At 40.4% G+C, this 26,609-nt stretch overlaps 3 protein-coding genes across 3 annotated transcripts; 2 read left to right on the top strand and 1 right to left on the bottom strand.

The window, feature by feature from the left end:
• The first annotated feature begins 5,780 nt into the window (after positions 1–5,780).
• On the top strand, positions 5,781–8,788 carry si:dkey-82o10.4 (uncharacterized protein LOC797793 homolog). Its single transcript, XM_038976827.1, has 5 exons — positions 5,781–6,317; positions 6,507–6,578; positions 6,753–6,879; positions 7,000–7,144; positions 8,289–8,788. Exons 1-5 carry the CDS (start codon positions 5,889–5,891, stop codon positions 8,371–8,373), a joined length of 858 nt encoding a protein of 285 aa, XP_038832755.1. The 5' UTR covers positions 5,781–5,888; the 3' UTR covers positions 8,374–8,788.
• Positions 8,789–10,295: 1,507 nt separating this feature from the next.
• Positions 10,296–17,329, bottom strand: efhb (EF-hand domain family, member B). Its single transcript, XM_038976898.1, has 13 exons — positions 17,115–17,329; positions 16,896–16,958; positions 16,498–16,641; positions 15,912–16,092; positions 15,682–15,792; positions 15,313–15,442; positions 15,094–15,177; positions 14,890–14,957; positions 14,543–14,697; positions 12,171–12,378; positions 11,824–12,045; positions 11,050–11,231; positions 10,296–10,752 (listed from the first exon to the last, which is right to left on the bottom strand). The coding sequence occupies exons 1-13, from the start codon at positions 17,181–17,183 to the stop codon at positions 10,606–10,608; spliced, it is 1,764 nt and encodes a 587-aa protein (XP_038832826.1). The 5' UTR covers positions 17,184–17,329; the 3' UTR covers positions 10,296–10,605.
• Positions 17,330–19,383: 2,054 nt separating this feature from the next.
• On the top strand, positions 19,384–25,977 carry rab5ab (RAB5A, member RAS oncogene family, b). Its single transcript, XM_038976913.1, has 6 exons — positions 19,384–19,543; positions 20,568–20,795; positions 21,020–21,171; positions 23,957–24,079; positions 24,227–24,320; positions 24,431–25,977. Exons 2-6 carry the CDS (start codon positions 20,630–20,632, stop codon positions 24,544–24,546), a joined length of 651 nt encoding a protein of 216 aa, XP_038832841.1. The 5' UTR covers positions 19,384–19,543; positions 20,568–20,629; the 3' UTR covers positions 24,547–25,977.
• The last annotated feature ends 632 nt before the right edge of the window (positions 25,978–26,609 follow it).

Below are 26,609 nucleotides of genomic sequence, written 5' to 3'. Positions count from 1 at the left end.
ACATTCAGTTGACTGCTTTCTTGACAAGTATCTTTGGTAAATTCATCCTAAAACATACAGCACCTAGAATGTCCATTCATAATAAAGAAATGCACTTTGGTGGAGTTACCTTTTTTGTTAATCCCTCTTGGTTTCCCTTCATATTTCCCAACTTGTTAAAGCACCACATGGTACATTTGCATAGGATAACCAACATATAGCAAATCATTTGCATGCCTGAAAGTATACTTGAGTAACCGTAATTACACGTGACACCAATTACTCTGTTACTTTGTATTAAATTATAATGGAAAATTCCACTAGAGAATTGGAGCCTAATTGCATCTTAATTTACATAATTTTGCATATTAATCACATCTCAGATGAATAATACATTTCAGCGGATTTTTAAATTTATGCATAGATACAAAAACGAGTTGAAAAAATTATTTGTGATGGAAAAAAATCAGGAACTATTACTTCTCTCATTAACCTGCACCAAAGTTAAGGAGGCATCTTTGCTCAGAATCTTGATCAACAAGCTCTATATTATTTTAAGATATATTTTGGGAAGGAAAAATTAAATAAATATATGATTTATTTTCCTGAATCGATGTTGTGCTTTCACTTTGAGCTTGTTCCTGCGGTGACTGTCACTCCAATTTCAATTTGTAAATGTGGATTTTTCTTTTCTCCTTGATCAACACACCTTGGCCGAGGATTGTGCAAGTGGCCACTTGCCAATAGTGAGATAATACATGGCAAACCTGTAGTGCACATGGCATAAAAGTTATTGCAAGAAAGTTGTGTTAAATAGTAAAAGCAAGCTGTTCGGTTGTATAAGCGAAACCAGCGTCCGCGTGCTTCCTCCACTGTCCCTGTCCCATACCAGGCTCGAACTAGTGATCCTCTGCTCGCAAAAGCACATGAACACCCTCCTTGACAACGTACTAACAAAGGCCACAGGTCTTGAGGAGAGGACGCACATTTAAGGGGGAGAGGACGCACATTGAACACGCACTCAGAAGTCCTCATGCTTCGTTCAATCATCACAGTTAAGTCTAGGCCAGGGGTTTTCAAACCTCTCCTCGGGGACCGCAGCCATTCAATGTATTTGAACTATTCCACAGCTACAGTAGCACACCTGATTCCACTCGTCAACTAATCATTAAGCCCTTGAATAGGTGAATTCAGTGAGCTAGTTCAGGGCCACAACAAAAATGTGAAACGTCTGCAGGTCCAAGTATGCTAGGACAATTTGTAGAAGTTTGTTTTCAATTTGTTTTCAATTGTTTATCCAAATCTTTAATAAAGACAGATAGCAGTTATGCGTTTCAACAACAGTGATTTGTAATTCACTATCAACCTATGGCATTCATGGGTTCATTTGTGGACAACAGTGCCTTTCAGTGGCATGACATGGGAAAGACTTGACTAACAAACAGAGTGCTGATGAGGCAGATAAGGCCTCAGCTTCTTATAACCATAATAGGATGATAATGACTGTCTTAAAAAGCAATTCTACCACTTGTCAACCTCGTTTTCATTATCTCCAGCACAATATTAGTGTCTATGAAAATAGCATATTTCATTGTTTCAGGAGAAAAATTATAAAGTTAAAAAGTTCTACCCAATGACATCATCAAAAGTCAAAACATTTTAAAAACAGTGATTTCCAAACACTATGAGATTCACGGTGATGTGGGGAGCAAGAAAAGACAACACCTCGTTGCAGGTTTTGAAAATCACAGTTTTTCTGACTTTGAATCCTACCCTGTGATGTCACAGATTTTTTGTGGGTTGGGATCTTTCTTCTTATCTTTTTAAGTACAGATCATAGAAACACGTTATCACATATGTAGACTGGTATGGTGCTCGAGATAATGAATATGAGGTTGGAAAGTGGCGGAATTGCCCTTTAAATTTGATCCATGGATTTGCATCTAAAATGTGGATATTGCATTGATCTTTCTTTATCTCTTTCTTTATTTAATCCCCATACGGAAAAAACACATGAATTTTACATGAGCATATGAAGTGTTTCAAAAACATGTTTTCATGCAATCACATGTGATTTTATGTGAAGTTAAAGATAACACGTGACAACATGTAAAGCAACATGTGATAACATTACACTGCACACTTACTAAAAAAAAGGTGCTATCTAGAACCTAAAAGGGTTCTTCCGCTGTCCCCATCGGAGAATACTTTGCAGAAACCTTTTGGTTCCAAGTAGAAACGTGTTGGGTTCCTTGTAGACCAAAAAGTACCTGGAACCAAAAATGGTTCTCCTATGGGGACAGTTGAAGAACACTTTTGGAACCCTTTTTTATAAGAGTGCACATGAAAAGTGTTCAAAAAACACTTTTTCACATGTGAAATGTGAATGTGAAATAATGTGATTTTCCACATGTGAATGTGGTTTTTCTGTAAGGGTTTATTCGAACTACCCATCTAGGCCTACAGGGAGTTCACCCGACCTCAATCACCCGACCTCAACCCAATTGAGATGGTTAAGGATGAGTTGGACTGCAGAGTGAAGGACAAGCAGCCAACAAGTGCTCAGCATATGTGGGAACTCTTTCAAGACTGTTGGAAAAGCATTCCTCATTAAGCTTGTTGAAAGAATGCCAAGAGTGTGCAATGCCGTCATCATGGCAAAGGGTGGCTACTTTGCAGAATCTCAAATATAAAATATATTTTGATTTGTTTAACACTTTTTTCTTACTACATGATTCCATATGTGTTATTTCATAGTTTTGATGTCTTCAATATTATTCTACAATGTAGAAAATAGTAAAAATAAAGAAAAATCTTTGAATGAGTAGTTTTTAATGGTACTGTATATGTGTATGTACATTTTTATATAAAAAACAAGCATAACTTCTCAGAAAACTCTTGACCAAAACCCAAATACTTCTTTAAAAAAGCATGGTCAGAAAATGGTTGCTCTCACACATATACACTGTAGACTAGTAGGGCCAACAGCAAGGACGCAGTAGCCTAATGACTCCACACAGTACCTTCTGCACAAAAGCTCTCATCTGGACACTAAGAGACTAAGAGAGATTAAGACTAACTGGGCCTGATGGGACAGCTCAGAGTTTCTGCTCTTTTCTGTCCATATAGTTCTCTTGGATGGGAGGAAGACGCGAGGCAGGCAAGGATCAAGGAGGGAGGGCGTGGTTAGATCAAGGCATTTCTATGCTTTAAATTGGATTTTAATTGGGATTCTAAAGGTGCTCTTAGGTCAGGTAGTTTCCCTGTAAGCATTCAACAAATGTGATTTCCCAACATGATTTTATTTAAAATAAACTTTATTAGGTTAAAAGATAAAATAGCTAACTAAGAAATTAGATAATAAATTATATTAAAGTCAATAATATTAGATTAATGGGGAGGAGTGGGGGGGACAGGTATGCACGGAGGGTTTTTATACCAGTTTACATGTTCACCACTCATTATAGTCCCAGGGGAAACACTGACCAAAACTATAGTTCCTACCTTGTCACATTTCTTTCTTTTAAATGTTTTAAATGTATTGTATTTGCTGGCCTGTTAATGGGGATGTTTTATTGACAAAGTTGCGGACAAAAGTGGCAAAAGAGATTATGGCTTTACCAACTACAATTAAATTCCAAACTGTTGCCTGCACATGAAGATGGCATCATTCTCATATAGAAATAGTTTGGCAATTGTGTGGAATCAGAGCAGCAATAGATTTTATTATTTTGCTCCATTCAACCGACAGATGTAAAAGTATTTTAAACTGACATGGATGATTACTATAATACTCTCAGAAAGGTTTCCATATCTGAATGCAATTTCAATAATCAAGTGCTGCGCTAGCAATTATTTATCAATAAAATGACTTGCAGAACTTAAAGGGGTGTGGACACACGCAGGCGTCTCTCCGCTTGTTTTCATGCGTGGGAATATTATCTCAAACTAGAATATATTATCCGATTAATTCGCCTGAATACTAAAAGGAAATTGAAATATCAAGCAAACACAAATGTTCGTGACCTGTAATCACCAAGAACAGCGGGAATTTAATTATGTTTTGGTCTACTGATCAAATTTCAGCTTTTGAGACAATGATTTTGTGCACCTGTGCACAAACATCCAACTGAAAACAAAGCTATTTGAACACAGTTGTATGTTTACTCAACCATTGCTGTGTTTTTTTCTCTCTTTCTCTCGCTCTCTCTCACACACACAATGTAGGCCTAAGCATTTGTGGGCCCCACAATTGTGCGTGCTCAGCCCCCTCCTGTACTCCCTGTTACCCATGACTGCATGGCCACGCACGCCTCCAACTCAATCATCAAGTCTGCAGACAACACAACAATGGTAGGCCAGATTACCAACAAAGACGAGACAGTCTACAGGGAAGAGGTGAGGGCCCGGCGGAGTTGTGCTAAGAAAATAACCTCTCCCTCAACATCAACAAAACGAAGGAGCTGATTGTGGACTTCAGGAGACAGCAGAGGGAGCACACCTCCATCCACACCGATGGGGCCACAGTGGAGAAGGTGAAAAGATTCAAGTTCCTCGGCGTACATAGCACAGGGGGTTTAAAATGGTCCACCCACACAGACAGTGTGGTGAAGAAGACGCAACAGCGTCTTCAGGAGGCTGAAGAAATGTGGCTTGGCCCCTAAGACCCTCACAAACTTTTACAGATGCACCATTGAGAGCATCCTGTCAGGCTATGTCACATGGCAACAGCACCGGCATGGCAACCGCACCGGTCAGCCTAACGCATCACCGGGACCACACTGCCTGCCCTTCAGTACATCTACAGCACCTGGTGTCAAAGGAAGGTCAAGAAGATCAACAAGGACTTCAGCCACCTGAGCCACGGCTTGTTCACCCCGCTACCATCCAGAAGGCAAGGTCAGTACAGGTGAATCAAAGCTGGGACTGAGACACTGAAAAACAGATTCTATCTCAAGGCCATCAGACTGTTAAATAGCCATCACTAGCCAGCCTCCACCCAGTACCCTGTCCTGTCCTGTCCCTGTCCTGAACTTAGTCACTGTCACTAGCCGGCTACCACCCGGTTACTCATCCCTGAATCTTAGATGCTGCTGCCCTAAAGTACATAGACAAGGAACACTGGTCACTAATAACGTTTACATACTGTTTTATCCATTTCATATGTTTATACTGTATTCTAGTCAAGTCCAACCTATTCAACTATTGCTGTATATACACTATTCTATCCACATTTCCTGAATGCTCAAATTCTAATAGTTCACCTAATTTCAGTTTATGTAACAAAACAAGCAAGTATAATGTAGAGAATCATTGTACCATCTAAACCAGTATGAAATATATTTTACATAACCAAAAATACTGTTAAGCTGTTTGAAGCTGGTTTACAGAATTGAAAGTAAAAGATGCAAAAACGAAACTTAACAATGGAAAGAATAGAAATAGCACATAGAACATATCTACTGCTTCTTAGACATGCTTTCAATGAGGATGACAGATCTATAATTCACATTTCTATGTGCATTTGGATTGTCACCCAAAAAGTTACAAATCGCAGCTTTAAAGGCATGGTTCTGGAATGCAACGTTTTAGAAATAAGACCTTACAGAACTTCTGCAATTCAAGGTTCCATGGGTAATATTTTACGCTCAGAAACTTGCATATTTTCCCCCGACAATTTTAGTTGTGAAACTATCCATGTACAAGACTAAATTGTAGACATTTAGTTCCCTCTACTGGATATTGTAGGTACAGTAAATGTTGTGTATTTTCCATAAGGATTATGGGTACAGCATCGGACAGTTACATAAGGTTGCCGGAAGAACCACACAGGAGAATGCATATTGCTTTCTATCAAAATCCAGAATGAAAATTATACTATATCGTTTTGCTTTCGCAAGTGCGTTGGCATGATGCAGCGGTTTACATGTATCGCCACGTGCCGTGAGCTCCGCGGGTTGGTAAAGCGCTCCTACGTGTCTTCGCTGGCCTCCCCCTTGAATAGGACCTATTCCACAATGGCAAAACAGCCCCTATGCCGTTCATTGACGTCTACCTATACGTGCACCGCGGGTCCGCTTGGAGAACCGACCGCACAATGTAGCTTGCATAACTTGTGGCGACAAAGTGTTTTTTTCCCCCATGAGAAATACAGGCACTACTGCACAGAGCGCGAGAATGAACGGAAGCGCACTGGCGGCCATGGTCATCATGGCATCACAGTTGTCGGCATCCCTGATCCACTCACGTGGATTCGGAATAAAGTCCACATCTACCTGATAGAACTCTATTTTCAATTGGGCATTAATAGTGTGGAATTTGACAATGGAGTCAAGCAGGTATGGTTTCTCAGGTGTTATATATAGGCTGCTCTTTGGTATATCATTATATCCCTTGTTTGATAAGGGTTATGTCAGCTTTATGATAGGGTCATAACTCACTGTATTCGTCATATATGTTTGGGATACTAGAAACTACACATTGGCAAATGTGAACTAGACACTTGACTGACCTGGTCTTTGCAATAGGCACTGGTCCATGTCTCCACCATGATGTCCAATGGCAACTTTGAGGAGCTGAGAGGGTTGGTATCAACTGAGGTAGCCTACTCTTACCATCTCCAAAGTCGTATTTTATATTCATCTACATTATAGTCTATTGTAAAGACAAAGTGTTGTGTTCTGTTTTAGATTCCTTTATCAGTTTTCTGACGAATCAATGGCCCCTGTTATAGCCATGTCCCATAAGCTGTGTCTTATCTGGTTTCATTTCAGATGGTGGTCTATGCGCAACAGAGATGTAGGGCTCTCTCAGAAACCCAAAGAAGACATCTAGCTATCTCATTGGACGATATTATATTTATTCTGCCAGAGGAAGTTTCCATAGTTTTTGATTCAAATGGTATTGCTGTGTGTGTGCGCGTGCGTGCGAGTGTGATGCATAACTTTGTCCTACTTCACTGTTTCTGTATATTTGTCTTTTGTTAACACTCTGTTTTCCTGCTTCCTCTGTTATTCTCAGGTAGGAAGTTTTGCTTCATTGTGATTAGGTTCTGGCATATGTCCACTGCTGATGTTCCTGAGGACCCGGAGAGTACCAAGATATTCAAAATGGCCGCCACTGAAGAAGACGGCCCACAGAAGAAGATAGTGACAGCTGTCTATGAGTAAGCATGGCATCCGACTAATCAATATTCATTTCACGCATCCAAATGTTTGGATTATTATTATTAAGTCTCCCTAAATTTTACTTAAATATGTTTAAATATAAATTAAATACTTTTTAGTGCTGTGTCTCCACCAATTCTTAATCTCTTAATGTATCTTGATGGATAAACCAAGAGATTTGATATGCGAGAGTTTGTCAATATTTTCTTTACTTTCTCCATGTATGTGAACCCAAAATTAAGTAATGGAAACATTTAACCAGAGACTTAATTTTCTGCATCTCATAGAGAAAGGTTGGGGGAAGTATGGAAGCATACAAACCTCTACGTGAGGTAGTTAGTTATATTGTGTATAAAGAAAGCACATTGTAGTTGCTCTTGATTCTTTTATATTTTCTGTATTACGTCTCATAGTATTGTAGTGTGTTATGACAGCCATGTTGACAGTGTAATTAATGTGTTATAACACTTCCTAAGTGCTATAAAAGTACACCTATGGATAACCAATTGAAGAGAAAGCTTCAGTGTTGTAACTTCTGATTTGGTCTGAATCACTTACGCGATTTGCTCCAAGCACAATGACAGGAATTAAATCCACTTCCGATCCACGGAGCAGGATCAAGCTTCTTCTCCCATTCCTGATCAGAAATCCCGTTAGGAATTGGACCACACGGTTTTGTTGTCATACGTAATACCCATCTATCTAGTTGGCCAGAATCTCACTCTCATTGTTTCAGGTCTTAAACTCTTTTCTAAAAGCCTGTCATACTTCATATGTTTTCCCTTTCATTGCTGAGATACAGTTTGGCAGGATAAGAGAGCTCTGTTAAGATGCTTCACCTTATTTTCAAGGTGATGGTGGGAAGATTAGTTTGGTTGTTTGTCAGCATTGGTTTCAATGGTCTTCCCTCAGCTGTTTGGAAACAACTTTTCTCATCTTCAAAAGTATACTCCATAAAAAATATTTGTCGTCACACTCTCTTTCTCTCTCTCTGTCTCATTCACTCTACTTCTCTTGTCACTTTGCAGAGGTGCTAAAACACCATAGAAAAATCTAAAGCAATTCCTATTAGATCTAATTTTAATGTGTTTCTCTCCCTCTACCCCACTTTCTCTCTCTCCCTCCCTCTATTTCTCCTCTCAGATTCCACCGGGAGCTGACCAGGGGAGCTGAACCTGATTGGACAGTCACTAACATCTGGCACTGGCACTGGAAACAGATTGGGTGATTGGACAAGACCCATGAACACCTCTGTCACCAGGATACAGCATCAGACCAAGCATACACAGCACAGTTTACCTAATTCAGTTCGGACAACATTCAACTCAACAAAACGTTATTAACCAACAGGACTTCAATCAGCAGGACCATTGTACTCAGCCAAGCGCACCCAAACTCAACTGAACCATTACAAGTCAACAGAAGAGTCACCTTGAATCCTAGCTGCTTTGTAGGGTGGACTGGATGGAACCAGAGCCCTACACACTGAAATACAGACATATTATTTCTCCCTAAGTTCTCCAATCTGAGGTTTGTTGGGAACAATAGACTTTATCTGAATCTCCTCAGCATGAACAATTAGTGCCTACAATATCCCTGCTGTTACAGTTTGTCCCAGAACAAAATAAACTGCTTCATGGTGATGCTGTATGAGCTTTTGTCTCTTTGAAACAGTATCACAGGTTAAACTGTTGTTCTGTATTGTTCAGAAAGAACTTAGTTGTCTGATTATTCAGAAGTAAAATTGATGCCGCATAACATCTATAAAGGTAGGACACTATCAATAAACACAACAATCGTTGTGTTATTGTGTTACACAAATCACAATATGAATTCGTGTTTATTGAAAGCTGTTGGATAATAACTGGCAAGTCTCTTTATCCTTGTATAGGTGTTTATATGATACACATTTTACATGAGTGACCTCAGTTTAGTTTGGGAAAAAACAAGGATAGGATAGTATACACATACCGGTCCCACTTTAGGAAGTACAACTTGTAAAGGCTTTATATAGCATAAATGCTTCACAAATAATCTATAAGCACATGACATACTCTATAAATGTTGTAAAAACATACAAAGTGTGTTATGTCACATTTGGCAATTCACCCTACAGTGGTAATGGTTATGTCACCCTTTCTGCATCAGTTATAGAGTATGACAGATGATTTGTGAAGCGTTTATGTAGTGCTTATGAAGCCTTTATGTATGGTATTTAAAGCCTTTTTAAGTTGTACTTTGTTTCAAGTGGGACCCAAATATCTTACATTATGATTAAATGTCTCAAAGGAATCACAGATGTTGGTGTACTGTAATGTATTATGCCAGTGCCAAAATCAAGCATCCTCTATTAGGCTGTCATTGTATATAATCATTTGTTCTTAATTGACTTGCCTAGTTAAATAAATGTTTAATAAAATACAATGTAAAACAATTACACTGACAGGCTATTGAACGCTGTGTCATCCAATTCTGTCAACTCTTAAATCACACTATTAATGATGCATCAAATAGAGAGACAATTCCTTCATTAGTAAGCATTCCTTCATGCATAATGAAATATGGGTGTGGATTATTATCATTTCCAGGCGTGGTAATATGGGCAGGTGCGTAGGGGGTTCTGGTTAGAGATGCTTCCTGGTTATTCCTAATGTGATTATGAGTGTGGATAGCTTTACTTATGTTAAAATGCTAGTGAATATGTTTATAGCATATTAGCCAATTCACCACGCCAGGGTGTCAGATTGTTAAATGGTAATTTACAGTAGTGGAATAATTCGTGATAAAACACTGACAAAAGCTAATGTGTTGTGTTTATTAACACATTATATTTCTGTGTTGTTGGGTTTTGACATGGATTAGTGTATGCACACTGTACCTTTTATTCATCTGGTTATTCAAGTTGATATTGTTATCCAAACAATTACTTCAATATGCCGTCAGTACAGTAGGTGGGTGTTTCAGCACGCCTGTGTGTATGTGCGCACGCCTGTGTGTCTAAGGCTATGGCCACATATTTAATTAGGATTGACAGATTGACATTATAACACTGACTAATAAAACCATAGAGTAAATATGTGTGTAAATCTAATCAAAGAGTATGACAGAACAAATAGGACTTCAAATGATAAGACTCCGATGGCATGATGGTACTCATAATTCTCAATATTTACTTCGGTTTCAGGAGTAGATACTGTATATTATCACATGCAGGAAGACTAAGCATTCAGTTAGAAGCAGAAAAAAGGTATTACTTATTCTAGCAACAGCTTATTGCTCTCAACATTAGAAAATACATTATAGTCCACAATCAAAAATAATTTTAATGACAGTTAATATGACAATTAATAGTTCGTCTCAAAGACAAAAAAGAAGTATAACACTTATGTTGTATATGTAATACTTGAAGTACATTATTTCACGGAATAGATACTGAGGTGGTAAAAGATACTATTCAGATTTAATTAGCTTGAATTTCCTTTAGAACGTCCCGGAAAATCTCCACACACACGTCCCCAGTGGGGTGTCTCATGGATGCCAGCTTCCACGCCTCCTCAAATGTCTCCGCGGCAATACTCGCGCCCACATTTCGGAATATGTCAGCAATCTGAAAAGGAAATGAAGGTGGAAATAAGAATCAGAAGATGTCTTTCACAAATGATTTGCTTATGCTCCATCCTATTTCAATAACATTTTGTGTCAATCACTTCTCCAATGGCAGAATTGTTCATACCAATTATCATTTTTTGAAACAACGTTTTTTCCTACATTTTGAATGCTGTAACAAAATCCCACAAAACCTCCACATGGTACTGTGGGTCCCAGTGCTATTCTATAAAATCTACTAGACCATATCTTTCTTTCTCTCCCTTGATTCTTCAGTGGGTTCATTGGTATTCTGTACCTCCTCTTTGGTGCGGGGGCAGAAGAAGTGCTCCTTGTGGACTCCCCTTAGGGAGTGCAGCGTAGGATACAGGAGGTCAAAGGCCGTGGTCTGGTCACCGTAGTTAGTGCTGTCGCTGACGCGCTTGATCCGCGGGGCCGCCAGGTCGGTGCGCACTGTGGGAGTCCCGTACATACGATAGTCTATGTGGAAAGATGTCATAATTATACAGTGAGAATGTGATTCACACAATGTAGAGAAGCAGGGGGGAAAGGACTACCAGTCCATTGTAATGCAAGGATACAAATGTCAGAAATCGTGTGGTGAATCACAGAGAAATGTCCCTCCCTGAATTTTTTGGGGAGAAGTATGGGAATTACACTACCATTCAAACGTTTGGGGTCACTTAGAAATGTCCATTAAAATAACATCAAATTGATCAGAAATACAGTGTAGACATTCTTAATGTTGTAAATGACTATTGTAGTTGGTTGATAATGGGCCTCTGTACGCCTATGTAGATATTCCATTAAAAATCAGCTGTTTCCAGCTACACAAGTCATTTACAACATTAACAATGTCTACACTGTATTTTTGATCAATTTGACGTTATTTTAATGGACATTTTTTTTTGCTTTTCTTTCAAAAACAAAGAAATATCTTAGTGACCCCAAACATTTGAACGATAGTGTATATACAAATTCTTCATGCATCTTTCACCTAAATATCTATTTACTGTAGTCTGAGGTAAACCTGGACAGTGAAGTGTTACAAGACAACACAATCACAACTGACCAGTTGTAGGGAGACCACCCACGACAGCCCGGATGAGAGAGGAGGAGGTGATGAAGCGGTCCTGGATGGTCCTGGGTCTGTTGAGGGTCTTGGGGGTCTTCAGCATGCTGCCCACCTCTACAGGCTCCAGGTCCTCCGGTCTGGCCAAAGCCTCTGAGGCTGCAGGTCTCACAGGGAGAGCCTCTCTCTGCATGTTATCCGGGGCTGTGCTGGTCTTACACTCTGAGGTAGAGTTGTCAGTCAAAAGGGAATAGAATTACCACCAGTCCACCAATCACAGAACGTTGACTTGAATGGGAATGAGCCTTCTAGTAATTATATTTCTATGCTTAGACACTGTAACTAACCACTGGTCAGAATGCGCTGCTCCACTTTACTGATGGGCATTTTGTCCTTCCAGTTGAGGAAGTTGGCGAACTCCAGAAAGTTGATGAGTCCGTCTTTGTCCACGTCACAGTACTCCATCAAGTCATCCAGCACCGGCCCACTCAGGTCCAGGTTAAACTGACGACACACATCCTGCAGGTCCTCCTTGTCGATCACACCCTGACCCTTCTGTGGAGTCGCAGACACACACAAACACATGGACGTAGTACGCACACAGACAGACTGAACAGAAGTTGTGTCTATCTCAAACTAACATAATATTATCAAAGACAGTACAGTATGAAGATATCTAGAAACTGCTTCTCCAATAGAAATCCCATATCATGCTTGTAGGCGATGTCATGGCGACGTTGGTTAGCTAAGCTCATGCGCAGAAACATCTCATCAGGTCTAATGGTAGTCTCACGCCAAACTGCGCATGTGCAGGCAATCAAATCAAAGGCACTCCTTCGATATTAAGTAGTTGTTTATGAAAATGTGTCAGCCACTTTCACAAAGTTGGAGTAATAACATGGTCAGCTACTTTCAACATTGGCTTGAATCTAGGTTGTTCCTTTAGATTCCAGGAAACTCAACAACTAAGGAATAATTTTTCACTTCTCCCATTGACTTGCAGACCCCAAACCCATGTCTGGTCGGTCGAGTCTGCTTCGCAAAGCTTTCCCAGAAGTATTGCGATGTTGTTCCTGGGGTTTAGAAATTCTGTGATATTATCAAGTTAATACAGTACATACAGTGCATTCAGACACCTTTACTTTTCCCACATTGTTACGTTACAGCCTTATTCTAAAATGTATTAAATAGTTTTTTCCCCCTCATCAATCTACACACAATACCCCATAATGACAAAGCAAAAACAGGTTTTTAGACATTTTTGCAAATGTATTATTATTATTATTTTTTAATCTACATTTACATAAGTATTCAGGCCCTTTACTCAGTCCTTTGTTGAAGCACCTTTGGCAGGGATAACAGCCTCGAGTCTTCTTGGGTATGATGCTACAAGCTTGGCACACCTGTATTTGGGGAGTTTCTGCCATTCTTCTCTGCAGATCCTCTCAAGCTCTGTCAGGTTGGGTGTGGAGCGTCTCAGCACAGCTATTTTCAGGTCTTTCCATAGATGTTTGATCGGGTTCAAGTCCGGGCTCTGGCTGAGCCACTCAAGGACATTCAGAGACTTATCTGTGTTGTCTTGGCTGTGTGCTTAGGGTTGTTGTCCTGTTGAAAGGCGAACATTCGCCCCAGTCTGAGGTTCTCAGCGCTCTGGAGCAGGTTTTCATCAAGGATCGCTCTGTACTTTGCTCCATTCATCTTTCCCTCTATCCTGAATAGTCCCCCAGTCCCTGCTGCTGAAAAACATCCCCACAGCATGATGCTGCCACCACCATGCTTCACCGTAGGGATGATGCCAGGTTTCCTCCAAACGTGACACTTGGCATTCAGGTCAAAGAGTTCAATCTTGGTTTCATCAGACCAAAGAATCTTGTTTTTCATGGTCTGAGAGTCCTTTAGGTGCCTTTTGGCAAACTCCAAGCTGGCTGTCATGTGCCTTTTACTGAGAAGTGGCTTCCGTCTGGTTACTACCATAAAGGCTTGATTGGTGGAGTGCTGCAGAGATCGTTGTAATTCTGGAAGGTTCTCCCATCTCCACAGAGGAATTCTGGAATTCTGTCAGAGTGACAATCATGTTCTTGGTCACCTCCCTGGCCTAGACCCTTCTCCCCCGATTCCTCAGTTTGGCTGGGCGGCCAGCTCTAGGAAGAGTCTGGGTGGTTCCAAACTTCTTCCATTTAAGAATGATGAGGCCACTGTGTTCATGGGGATCTCTAATGCTGCAGACATTTTTTGGTACCCTTCCCCAGATCTGTGCCTCGACACAATCCTGTCTTGATCTCTATGGAAAATTCCTTCGACCTCATGGCTTGGTTTTTTCTCTGACATGCACTGTCAACTGTGGGACCTTATATAGACAGGTGTGTGCCTTTACAAATCATGTCCAATTAATTGAATTTACCATAGGTGGACTCCAATCAAGTTGTAGACACATCTCAAGGATGATCAATGGAAACAGCATGCACCTGAGCTCAATTTCGAGTCTCATAGCAAAGGGTCTGGATACTTATGTAAATAAGGTACGGTATCTGTTTTTTATTTGTAATAAATTTGCAAAGATTTCTAAAAACATGTTTTTGCTTTGTCATTATGGGGTATTGTGTGTAGATTGATGAGGATTTTTAAATTTATTTAATCCATTTTAGAATAAGGCTGTAACGTAACAAAATGTGGAAAAAGTCAAGGGGTCTTAATACCTTCCGAATGCACTGTATGTTACCTTGTCGTAGTGCCTGAAGGCCTGCAGCAGGGAGTTAAAGTGGTGGAAGTTGACCTTCTTGAGGTGCTGGCGTACAGCACTGACCAGGGTGCGCTGTCTGTCTGTGCCTTTCTGGTACTCTGCTGGAGGGGTAGAGTGGAGAAGGTCACCTGCACCTGTGGAGAAAGTTAAACCAAATTCTTCATCTTCAAACAATAACAAAAGGCTTACATTTTGGTCACCCCTCTAGACTACATTATAGCTTTACCCATTTTTTTTTACCAATTTCATACTGGCATTGGAATAGAAAACTCAATATCTGTCCTTTTATGAATATGTGTACTTTTATTAATTCAAATTTGACTCACCAAAGTCATCTGGCCGCATCAAGATTCCAAATGTATGACCTGCTGGCACTTTCAATGTGTCTGCTATGCTGTAAAAGGCCGGGAACAGAGGAATTAAAGCTACTGTAGTAGCTGGGCATGAGTTGTGCAATACACAGGTCTGGAATGTATACTGAACAGGCATTTAACTAGATCTGCATTAAAGAGTTAATGTGATAGACTTACGGGTCATGCACTTTGCCAATCTGTGGCTGTGTCCTTTCCCTGAAGTCATCACATCTCTGAGAAACAAACTTTGCACTGTTATGCCTATTGGAAAAATAGCAGTACGCAAATCAACATTTGATGTCATGACTATTGGCAATGCATTGTGTGACACTGAATGGTGATGAGCGATAAGAAGTCAAGTGTTTTGAATAAACATAAGGTAGGATAAGTGCTTACTTCTGAGTATCACACAACCAGTGGAGAGATTTGGAGACACTGCGTCCATCGTTGTGGTGGGGAGTAGGCACTCCGAACCTGCCGTCCTTTTCATAACGGCTCCACTTGTATTTCCTATCAACCTGTTCACCTGGGACACAACACAGTTATGATGGATTTACCCAGGCTGAAATCAAACAGAGAAATATCGACTTGTGTGATTAACCACTGGCTATGGTGTTTCTTCAGAAATGTGTCTGAAAATTATGGGTGTTAAATCAATGTGTAAAACAACATATTGAATAGCATATAAATAACTTTCAAGCCGAAATGAAGTCCCCATTTGAACACTGTCAGAACTAAAGAGAGACAAATGTCCACAATACTCACCGACAAAGTAGGCATTGTGGGAGCGGATATAAGACTGGTGTCCCTCCTGAGCCTCTGTCGCCACCTGCTCCGCACTTTTAGGTGGGTTGATAATCGCACCTGCAGCTGCAGCTGGATCAGAAGGAACACACTTGTACATGAAGGCTTGTGGATATGTCTTTCAGTCATAATATGAATGTTCATGGTGACACATTGTAGCTTCTACGGTCTTTCTTTATTGTCTGACTCACTTTTGGGGGATTTCACACCAAATGTGGCTTTACCAGTGTCGAGACAATTTGGAAGCCCAGGGCTCTGATCATGTGACCTGCCCAGGGGGGCTTTTTGATTGGTGGAATACCCAGCTTCACTGAGCTGATGTAACCTCTGTTGATAGATGGTCTTAGGTGGTGGGTTGATCACTAATCCACCCTGTAGGAAATACAGAAACAAATGCGACCATACCAATTCCATTAATTAATGTATGCATGATCTCTACCATGTTAAATGCATCTACAGATGTAGGATCTTAATTTTAGCCAGTTTGCTACAGCAGAAAAAAAATCCTGCAACAACAGGAAATTTGAATTATTATGTGGATTATAATTAATGGACATTTTCTGTAGAGTTTGATACATTTTTTGTTAGGGCAAATCAAGTCTGATTCAGAAGCCTTTTTAAACCATGAAAACACTACAAGTTTGCATTTCCTGTCATGCAGTAAAAATTCTCAGCAACAAAATAGTGATGAAATTAAAATCCTACATCTGTAACATGAAAACCGGAGGCTAGTTAGCTTAAAACTCACTATACATGTTAATTTAGGCCTCTACTTACAGAAATAGAAGCTTGGCTGCTCACTCCATGAACTAGAGTACTGGCAATATCAGGGTCGTTGGCTTTCCCATGGAACACTCGGATAGCTCCTGCACCTGGGCGTGTTGTGTTGAGAAACTTCCTCACTACTGGTGGGGTTTGGGGCTTTAAAAGGAAGGTGTGAGACAGTGAATATACACCCACACAAACAGACACATGCACTTGTGCACAATCCCCCCTACACATGCTGCTGAGGCAAAAAGGAGAATGACAAAGGACTGCACTGTATATCCCAGGCACATCAGATCTTATTGTATATTGCCATTCAGGACAGTTTGGTAGTGATGGTAATTCAGTTAGTGTGTTGATCTAGCTATATCATATTGATGTTTATATTTGGCAGCACGATCTCAACTTACCTTGGGTGATATTTCTTGTAAGCAAGTCTTAGCTCTGTCACCTACAGGAATACGTTTCCCAGCCTAGGTGACATGGGGATATCATAGACATACAGTATGGTAACATGCATTTACAGTAGACCACATCATATACGCACATCTTGCAAGATAAAATAGTTACCAGATGAATCAGTCAAACGCAAAGAAATAACTAGGCTACCAAGCCTATTTGCTTGTTACCCTTCGAATATCCGGGAAACTTTCGGTGTATTTCCAGGTGTTGGTTGCATTCCTTTCTATCAAATTCATATCGTTAGCGTATCAACAAGTTGCTATAAAAATATGTAGCCTACTCAACACGGGTTTACATGTCTAGTTGCTAGTTACAATGTTTCACTCTGAAGAGAGAACCTTAAAATGGCTACTTTGTATCAAATTCCAGGATATTCTGAGGATATTCTGATAGAATGTTTATCTCGAGTCACATGGCAACCGCCACTAGGAAACCGAGGCTATAATGGCGCTATAATTATAGGCTTACTGTGCAAGTGTTCTAGAATAAAGACACCAAAATTATACCTTGTTATAATTACTATGGCAATAAAAAAAACGTTTATTTTATTTTTATTAAAAAAAATTATATATATTACTATGGCGGGAAAAAAAATTACTCCACCGCAAAGAGGTCAATCGAACTCGATCAAAACAATGGAATTGACATGGAAACGCGTGGGGGAAAGGGCGGTGAGGGAAATATCCCGAATCTTCTCATTGCCTCCCAGCAAAATGTGCCTACATTTCGGCTATTGTTTGTGTATTTCACACTATGTTGAGGTAAAATTTTGAGTATAATGCTTGTATAGATGTCAACCCCAACACATGTTCATGTCATTGTCACCAATCAACTGCATTACAGTTAAAAACGACAGACTACCACTACTGATTTCTGCATGCTAGCTATGCTAACCAGTTTATCTGAAAGGGAGTTAGCATTTAGCAGACACTTATTCTAAACCTGAAAAGGGACAACTTCTAAAGCAAAAACAGCTAAATATATCCAAATCGGATTCAAGTAACCACATTGTGGGCCTTCTACAATACATACATCATGACGGATTTGTTGGATGTGCGCCGATCTGGGCAATGGAAACTGTCTGCGTTCCATTTACCGCATCTATGCTGATTTATGTTATAGTGATTTAGAACGTATTGAATAATTACAGTTTTTGTAAAAAAAAAAATATATATATTGTAACGACCCTGGGTTTATAAGCGCGGAAATCGACTCTGCCGCTTGAGCATGCTTTTGCGGCACAGTCGATAGCGCGCCGGACCTCGGGCTAGGAGGTCGAGGGTTCGAGACCCGCTCCCTGCCTGTTTCATTACATTGGTGTCGGAAGTGATCGGACCTCGCATCCACGATAGTGCGTGTGCTTGGCCGGTGAGCGCGTTCCTGTAAGACGTAAAGTCGCAAGCTAGCGCGAGGACGCGCTCTTTGAAAGGAGGGAGTAGTGTAACGACCCTGGGTTTATAAGCGCGGAAATCGACTCTGCCGCTTGAGCATGCTTTTGCGGCACAGTCGATAGCGCGCCGGACCTCGGGCTAGGAGGTCGAGGGTTCGAGACCCGCTCCCTGCCTGTTTCATTACAATATATTGTAACGACCCTGGGTTTATAAGCGCGGAAATCGACTATCGATAGCGATCGACTATCGATAGCGCGCCGGACCTCGGGCTAGAAGGTCGAGGGTTCGAGACCTGCTCCCTGCCTGCTTCATTACAATATCATGTAATGACTAGTCTTTGAAACTGATAAATGGATACAGTTGTTTCAGACCCAAACTAAGAAATGTTAAAGAAACAATGGTTAAATCCCAATTAAGAACCTGTATGATTATGAACATTGCAAATGCATGCCCATGTTTGCTTTTAGCCTACACTTTGGCAGTATGGCATGTTATGACATAAAGTTGCATACGTCATGTCATATGTTACAAATGTTTTTTGTGAATTAGTTAGCACACTTGTGTAACATTTCCTCTTTGCCTTATAAAACGATTAGTTTCCCTGATCCTTTCATTAAAGAGCCAATCTGCAGTTGCTACATCGATTTTTGGACTTGTAAATTAATTATATGTACCAATTACTTCTTTAAGAATATAACTTATAAATGCCTATTGAACTTAGTTCAACTGTCGGACCCCATCAGAACCCTAAATATACGTTTGTTTTACTCCAACAAAGTAAATGTAAACAAACGTTGTATAACCTCAAAACATAGGTCAAACTATAATGTTGATACCATGGATGGCCAGTCCTTGTATCCATAGCTCTGTCTATTAATTTGAGAGCGGTTACATTTCTCCAGTCCCATCCCTCAGCTTTTTACCGAAACAGTGGCGGGGTAGACGCGTTGTTGTTTCAAGTGCAAATTGCCCCTTTAACACGTTCACAAATTGGAACACGAGCGTGTGATTGGTTTATTCTCAGTGCTACGTAGGCATTCGATCTATCATCATACACTGCCATGCAAAACACACGGGAAGTTGGAAGAAGTGAGAAAGGGACAAGCTTTATGAAATTTCTCGCCCTGTGAATATATTTGAGTGCCGAAAATATTATTTTTTGGAAATCCATTCAGCTACCTAGCTAGCTAGTTATCTCGATTAGGGTAAGTAGATATCATTATCGCTAGCTGATTTACCGGCAGAACTAGCTTGCTAGGCCGAAAGCTATGTTTTGTTAGCTAGCTCACATCAAATAATAAACCAGCAGTTGACCCGTTCTTAATTAATATACAGCTGTGTGTTGATCATTGAAATGTATGTATGTATGTATATATATATATATATATATATATATATATATATATGTGTGTGTGTGTGTGTGGTGGGGGGCTAGCTAGCTTCCTAGTTACTACGTATTTGCGTGTGTGAAGCAGGGTGAGGTGTGGTTCAACGTTATGTAGCTTACTAACAGTAAGACCGATAGCTTTCGTGTACGACCTAGCTTAGCGAACTAGCTAATTATTCAATATACTGTGTGTAGTTAGCTAGCTATAGTAAACTAGTTAGCAGCTAACAGTAGCCACCTAATCTGAATAATTAAAGCTGGTTAGCTAGCTGTAACTGGCTGGCTAGCTAGCGTGAACTAGCTAGTTAACCAATTTGTCTAAAACAAGATTGGACCAATGGGTGGGACTGAGAAAGCTAATCATTATTTTTTGACGGACACAGTGCTTGATGATAGCAAGTTTGAGCCGCCATCCTAACTGACTAGCTAGCTAGTCAACACAGTGGTTATTAGTGGGCAAGACTGACGTAACACGAGTTCGACCCACATGTCTTCACTGCAATTATTTTTGGCTAGACATGGGCTTGTTGTGTTTACTTGTTGGGTCAGTTAAGAAATAAGTGTAATATAGTCTTTGTAAACAAGTCTAACGTTACTAGCTAATAGCCAAGTGAAAGTCGTCACATTTCCAAAGATTGTCTAGTTTTAAGTAACTACATCCTGTGATTCAATGATATTACAATGATGATCAGAGACAAAGCTAATTGAACAATTTCTAACCAATTCAACGTCAAAGTTGATAATTATGTATTATTTTGTAGTTGTATTTGTTTTCCCCACACTACTTTATTCACTGTTGATCTGTTCACAATTTATGTAATGTGACATCTCATTTTTGGCAGTTCTAGGAGTGAACATTCAAGCGGTACTTCTGCATCCAGAGCAAGAGACTGGGGTGTAGGACATGGCAAGTAGGGGTGGTGCAACACGACCCAATGGGCCAAACACAGGCAACAAGATCTCCCAGTTCAAATTAGTACTCTTAGGGGAGTCCGCTGTGGGAAAGTCCAGTCTGGTACTTCGCTTTGTCAAGGGACAGTTTCAGGAATTCCAAGAGAGCACAATTGGAGGTAGGCTGATCTGACATCTTCTATTCATGTGTTAGTGGAATGGACCTAACCCAACACCACTATATTTTTGTCCTGTAGTGATTCTGACTACATTCTGTAGGTTATGCAATCTCCCATGATATATATTAGTCCATTGTTGGAAACTGGACAGCCAGCTGTTTTTCTTTTATAGCCTACTGCAAACAAAATTCTAAATGCTGCAATGACTGTTTGTCCCCTCTCAGCTGCCTTCCTGACTCAGACAGTATGTTTGGATGACACGACAGTCAAGTTTGAGATCTGGGACACAGCTGGTCAGGAGCGCTACCACAGCTTAGCACCCATGTACTACAGAGGTGCCCAGGCTGCCATCGTGGTCTACGACATAACTAACAAAGTGAGTCAGCAGCCAGGTTTATGTACTCTGTCACACATTATAAGAGACTCTTATATTAGGTACAGTGCATTTGGAAAGTATTCAGACCCTTTCCCTTTTTCCACAGTTTGTTACGTTACAGCCTTATTCTAAAATGTATTAAATCTTCTTCTTTTTTTTCAATCTACACACAATGTCCCATAATGACAAAGCGAAAACAGGGTTTTAGACATTAACATGTATTAAAAATAAAAAACAGATACCATAATGTCAAAGTGATTAAAAACAGGAATACCATATTTACATACATTTGAAGTCGGAAGTTTACATACACCTTAGCCAAATACATTTAAACTCAGTTTTTCACAATTCCTGACATTTAATCCTAGTAACAATTCCCTGTCTTAGGTCAGTTAGGACCACCACTTTATTTTAAGAATGTGAAATGTCAGAATAATAGTAGAGAATGATTTATTTCAACTTTTATTTCTTTCATCACATTCCCAGTGGGTCAGAAGTTTACATACACTAAATTAGTATTTGGTAGCATTGCTTTTAAATTGTTTAACTTGGGTCAAATGTTTTGGGTAGCCTTCCACAAGCTTCCCACAATAAGTTGGGGGAATTTTGGCCCATTCCTCCTGACAGAGCTGGTGTAACTGAGTCAGGTTTGTAGGCCCACTTGCTCGCACACGCTTTTTCAGTTCTGCCCACATTTTCTATAGGATTGAGGTCAGGGCTTTGTGATGGCCACTCCAATACCTTGACTTTGTTGTTCTTAAGCCATTTTGCCACAACTTTGGAAGTATGCTTGGGGTCATTGTCCATTTGGAAGACCTATTTGCGAACAAGCTTTAACTTCCTGACTGATGTCTTGAGACGTTGCTTCAACATATCCCCATAATTTTCTCTCCTCATGATGCCATCTATTTTGTTAAGTGCACCAGTCCCTCCTGCAGCAAAGCACCCCCACAACATGATGCTGCCACCCCCGTGCTTCACGGTTGGGATGGTGTTCATCGGCTTGCAAGCCTCCCTCTTTTTCCTCCAAACATAACGATGGTCTTTATGGCCAAACAGTTCTATTTTTGTTTCATCAGATGAGATGAAATTTCTCCAAAAAGTACAGTCTTTGTCCCCATGTACACTTGCAAATCGTAGTCTTGCTTTTTTATGGCTGTTTTGGAGCAGTGGCTTCTTCCTTGCTGATCGGCCTTTCAGGTTACGTCGATATATGACTCGTTTTACTGTGGATATATATACTTTTGTACCTGTTTCCTCCAGCATCTTCACAAAGTCCTTTGCTGCTGTTCTGGGATTGATTTGCACTTTTCGCACCAAAGTGCTGTGGGGATGTTTTTCAGCTGCAGGGACTGAGAGACTAGTCAGTATCGAGGGAAATATGAACAGAGAAAAGTACAGTGAGATCATTGCTGAAAACCTGCTCCAGGGGGCTCAGGACCTCAGACTGGGGTGAAGGTTCACCTTCCAACAGGACAACGATCCTAAGCACACATCCAAGACAACACAGGAGTGGCTTTGGGACAAGTCTCTGGATGTCCTTGAGTGGCCCATTCAGAGGCCGGACTTGAACTCGATTGAACTTCTCTGGAGATACCTGAAAATAGCTCCCCATCAAACCTGACAGAGCTTGACAGGGTTCAAGTCAAGTGTGCCAAGCTTGTAGTGTCATACCCAAGAAGACTCGAGGCTGTAATCTTTGCCAATGGTGCTTCAACAAACTACTGAGTAAAGGATCTGAATACTTATGTAAATGTCATATTTTTTGTTCATTAATACATTTGCAAAAATTTCTATGACTGTTTTTGCTTTGTCATAATGGGGTATTGTGTGTCGATTTTACGAGGGGGAACAAACAATTGAATCCATTTTAGTATAAGGCTGTAACGTGACAATATGTGGAAAAAGTCAAGGTCTGAATACTTTCCAAATTAACTCTATAGCATTAGGTACAGCTGACAGCACAACATTTTGTGAAAATTTAGCAGGAGTTTGAAGATTATGCCCTATATAATAGGCCTAGTTGAGAATCTGAAGAAAAGATTGAGAAAAAGGCTAGCCTTGTTTTGCTGACATGTTTTCAAGCACTTTTCTGTAGTTCTTAGATTTGACAAGTCTAAAATATCCCTATTCATTTAATTTGGTCCTAACAAACCTGTCACATCTAGGGCACTTTTGTTTTAACAAATTAATTGAGGAGCTGTCAATGTTTTGACCCCTAGTTGCACCACACTTTCCCAAACCTTCTTTCTGTTCAATGTGTAAATTGATATTTTATGTTGTAAATGTTTCTGATACTTTGTGCTGCTATTTTGGCCAGGTCTCTTGTAAAAGAGATTAACAAACCTGGTTAAAAAAAAAAAAAAAGAGCAACTCCAATGAGAAATTCTATTTTGATCCCCATGTCTGCTTTTGCTCTATTTGCTGAGACGTTTGATGGGAAGTTGTTAGAACATTGTATTTCATGGAAATAAGCTGTCAAAAGAGCTTGGTTTTCTAACTCAAAGTTTTGTACACAAATCTTAAGCCAATGTTTGGAGCAGAGAATATCTTCAACTCAGCAATATGATACATCTCGTTGATGAACTCCCCATACATGTAAGCTGGGGAACATTATATCTAATTGTCATATTTTATAGAAGTTCTCCTTTAATGAGACCACGTCTTGGATATCCTGCAAAGTCAATCGCATAACCAGGGAATGAAGGGAGTGGTTGTGTTGTCATTCTTCCTCAAGGACCTTGTTATTTTCTGACTTAATTTCTCATCCTCTGCTGTTTGCCAGGAGTCCTTTGCACGAGCAAAGAACTGGGTTAAGGAGCTTCAGAGACAAGCCAGTCCAAATATTGTAATAGCGTTGGCTGGGAACAAAGCTGACCTTGCAAACAAACGAGCATTGGATTTTCAGGTTTGTGCCAGTGAATTTGCTATTGAACATTACACTGTGCTAGTTTTATTCTCATTGGAGTCATCATACAATTTGACCTATAAGGCAGTTAAACACCTTTGTGACGTGATACATCTATATTGACTGATTTTGGTGGTTTTCCTCCAGGATGCCCAGTCATACGCAGATGATAACAGTTTACTGTTCATGGAAACATCAGCAAAGACCTCTATGAACGTTAATGAGATATTCATGGCTATTGGTAAGTGTTTTATGTTCCATGTTCATTACACTTTGATAGAATCTTTAACATTTTCAAACTATCTGATAATAGAAACACAGGTCATAAACATTTTCCCTATTGCTTCACAGCAAAGAAATTACCCAAGAACGAGCCTCAAGCTGCCGGAGCGAACAGTGGGCGGAACCGGGGAGTGGATCTTACGGAGACAGCTCAGCCAGCCAGCCGCTCCTGCTGCAGTACCTAAACCTGGCCCACTCGTCCCACATGCACCTTCCCCCTCTCCTCCTAACTCTGAATAACATCTGGACATGGTGTTCCCCTTCCTGACATCAGACCTTCCACCTCTCGTCATTTCTCCTTGGAATAGCTGAAGACTCTGTATAGCTGCATTTCTAATACCTTGTTTGGTTTTACTTTCATTTTAAAGTGTATATCAGTATAATGTATGCATGTATCACTACAAGGCCTAAAACATTTTTTTTTACTTCAGTTGGAAGACTAGCCCCTACGAGAGAGAGTAAGCTGTGTGTGTGACTGATTCCCTGAAGAGAAAGTGTAACCTAGGTCATAGGGTTATTCGACTGGGGGTAAAAGGGAGTTGAGTGTCCTTCCAAACAAAACAAACCAAATTCACCCATTGTGAAATGCCTGGAGGCTATGACAGTTTGTACTGAGTATAATAACATCATTGAAGCAGTGTCAGGTAAGGACTATCAAACCAAGCATTCCTCCTTGCACCTGCTGCCGAGACGACGACATATCCGTCTGCAGAGAAGTTTGGCAAGAACTTCCAACGCTATTACACCACTGGCCCACTGCAACCGGTTGAACAGGATTTAAGGGGGGTTTTGTGATTGGAGGGCTGATGACTCTGCAAGTTTGTCACATCTATGATGACAGCCTTGTGCATCATGGGAAGTCCCTCTTCAAACCACAATATTCTCTGGTTGATACATTGATTTAAGGAGAACATTGAGACAGTTGGACATGCTCAGACAAGTTTAGTAAAATGTAAAATGTCTTGCTAAGACCTAACACATGACTAGTCCGTTGTTTCCCCAAACTGTTATTGTTCAGTTATCAACTTGTCAGAATTAGTGGTGTTAAAAAGTAGGCCTCAAACCATGCACCAACATAAGTCTTGACTATTACCTATCATCAGTCTGTGGAATATTACTCTGTTATATAGGGTGTTGCAATGTATCTTCTACCAATACAGCTTGGAGGGCATAAGCTTGTCAGGAAAGTATCTAGAGATTCTGAACAATTGTACAGTACACCAATGTAGGTCTAGGTCTGCTATGGGTTTGTGACCTTGTCACAAACTAACTGGTCAAATGCTAATCAATGGTGGTCTTTTTAACTATGTAGTGTTATTAACAATTCAATTGTATCTCCTGTGTCTTGTTACTTTTCTCAATGGTCTGTTCATATTTGAGAGGACTATTGCATTGCACAATTGTTGGTTATATTTTAATTGATGACTGGCCATTACAATTTATAAAACTGATGCACTGTGTCGGACTTGCTAACCTATTGCAAACAACCGGTAGTGGCTTACTGACTGGTAGTCTTTCTGAAGCCAGGTGGATTTAACAATGTCAAACATGACTAGTGAAGAAGGACTGATCAGTTTGAGTGTCAGGGTACAAGTCAATAAATTCAATAAATTAGGTATATTGCTATTGTATGCCTTTTATGTTTTTGATACCACAAGAAATGCAAGAGCTATTCATTCTCTGCAAAACTTGAAAAATTGTCCTGAAGTTATAATTACGTGGTATTTGTTTGGTTTGTCAACTCTCCTTTGAGAGTGTTTTCTCTGAGCACATCCAACCCCTGAAGTAGTATGACCATGACTGAAATGTTTTCCTTTGAACCTGAGACCAATGCTGTGTCCACTAGCTCTCTACAATTGTCGGCTGCAAGGCACTCGTAGTCCAAGGTGAGATTCTTCAGACTGTCAGCCATAGTTTCCTTCACATTGACCTCACTCCTGCTGCAGGACTGAGATCTCTGCCACTGCACAACCCAGGGGGGGGCGCCAACCCAGACAGGAAGATCACGTCAGTGACTCATCCCACTCAAGTGACGCACCCCTCCTAGGGACGGCATGGAAGAGCACCAGTAAGCTAGTGACTCAGCCCCTGTAATAGGGTTAGAGGCAGAGAATCCCAGTGGAGAGGGGAACCGGACAGGCAGAGACAGCAAGGGCGGTTTGTTGCTCCAGTGCCTTTCCGTTCACCTTCACACTCCTGGGCCAGACTACACTCAATCATATGACCTACTGAAGAGATGAGTCTTCAG

Source organism: Salvelinus namaycush, chromosome 37, assembly GCF_016432855.1.
Source record: "Salvelinus namaycush isolate Seneca chromosome 37, SaNama_1.0, whole genome shotgun sequence".
NCBI lineage: Eukaryota > Metazoa > Chordata > Actinopteri > Salmoniformes > Salmonidae > Salvelinus > Salvelinus namaycush.
Note: the sequence above shows the minus strand (reverse complement) of the source record. Positions and strands in the feature narration are given on the sequence as shown.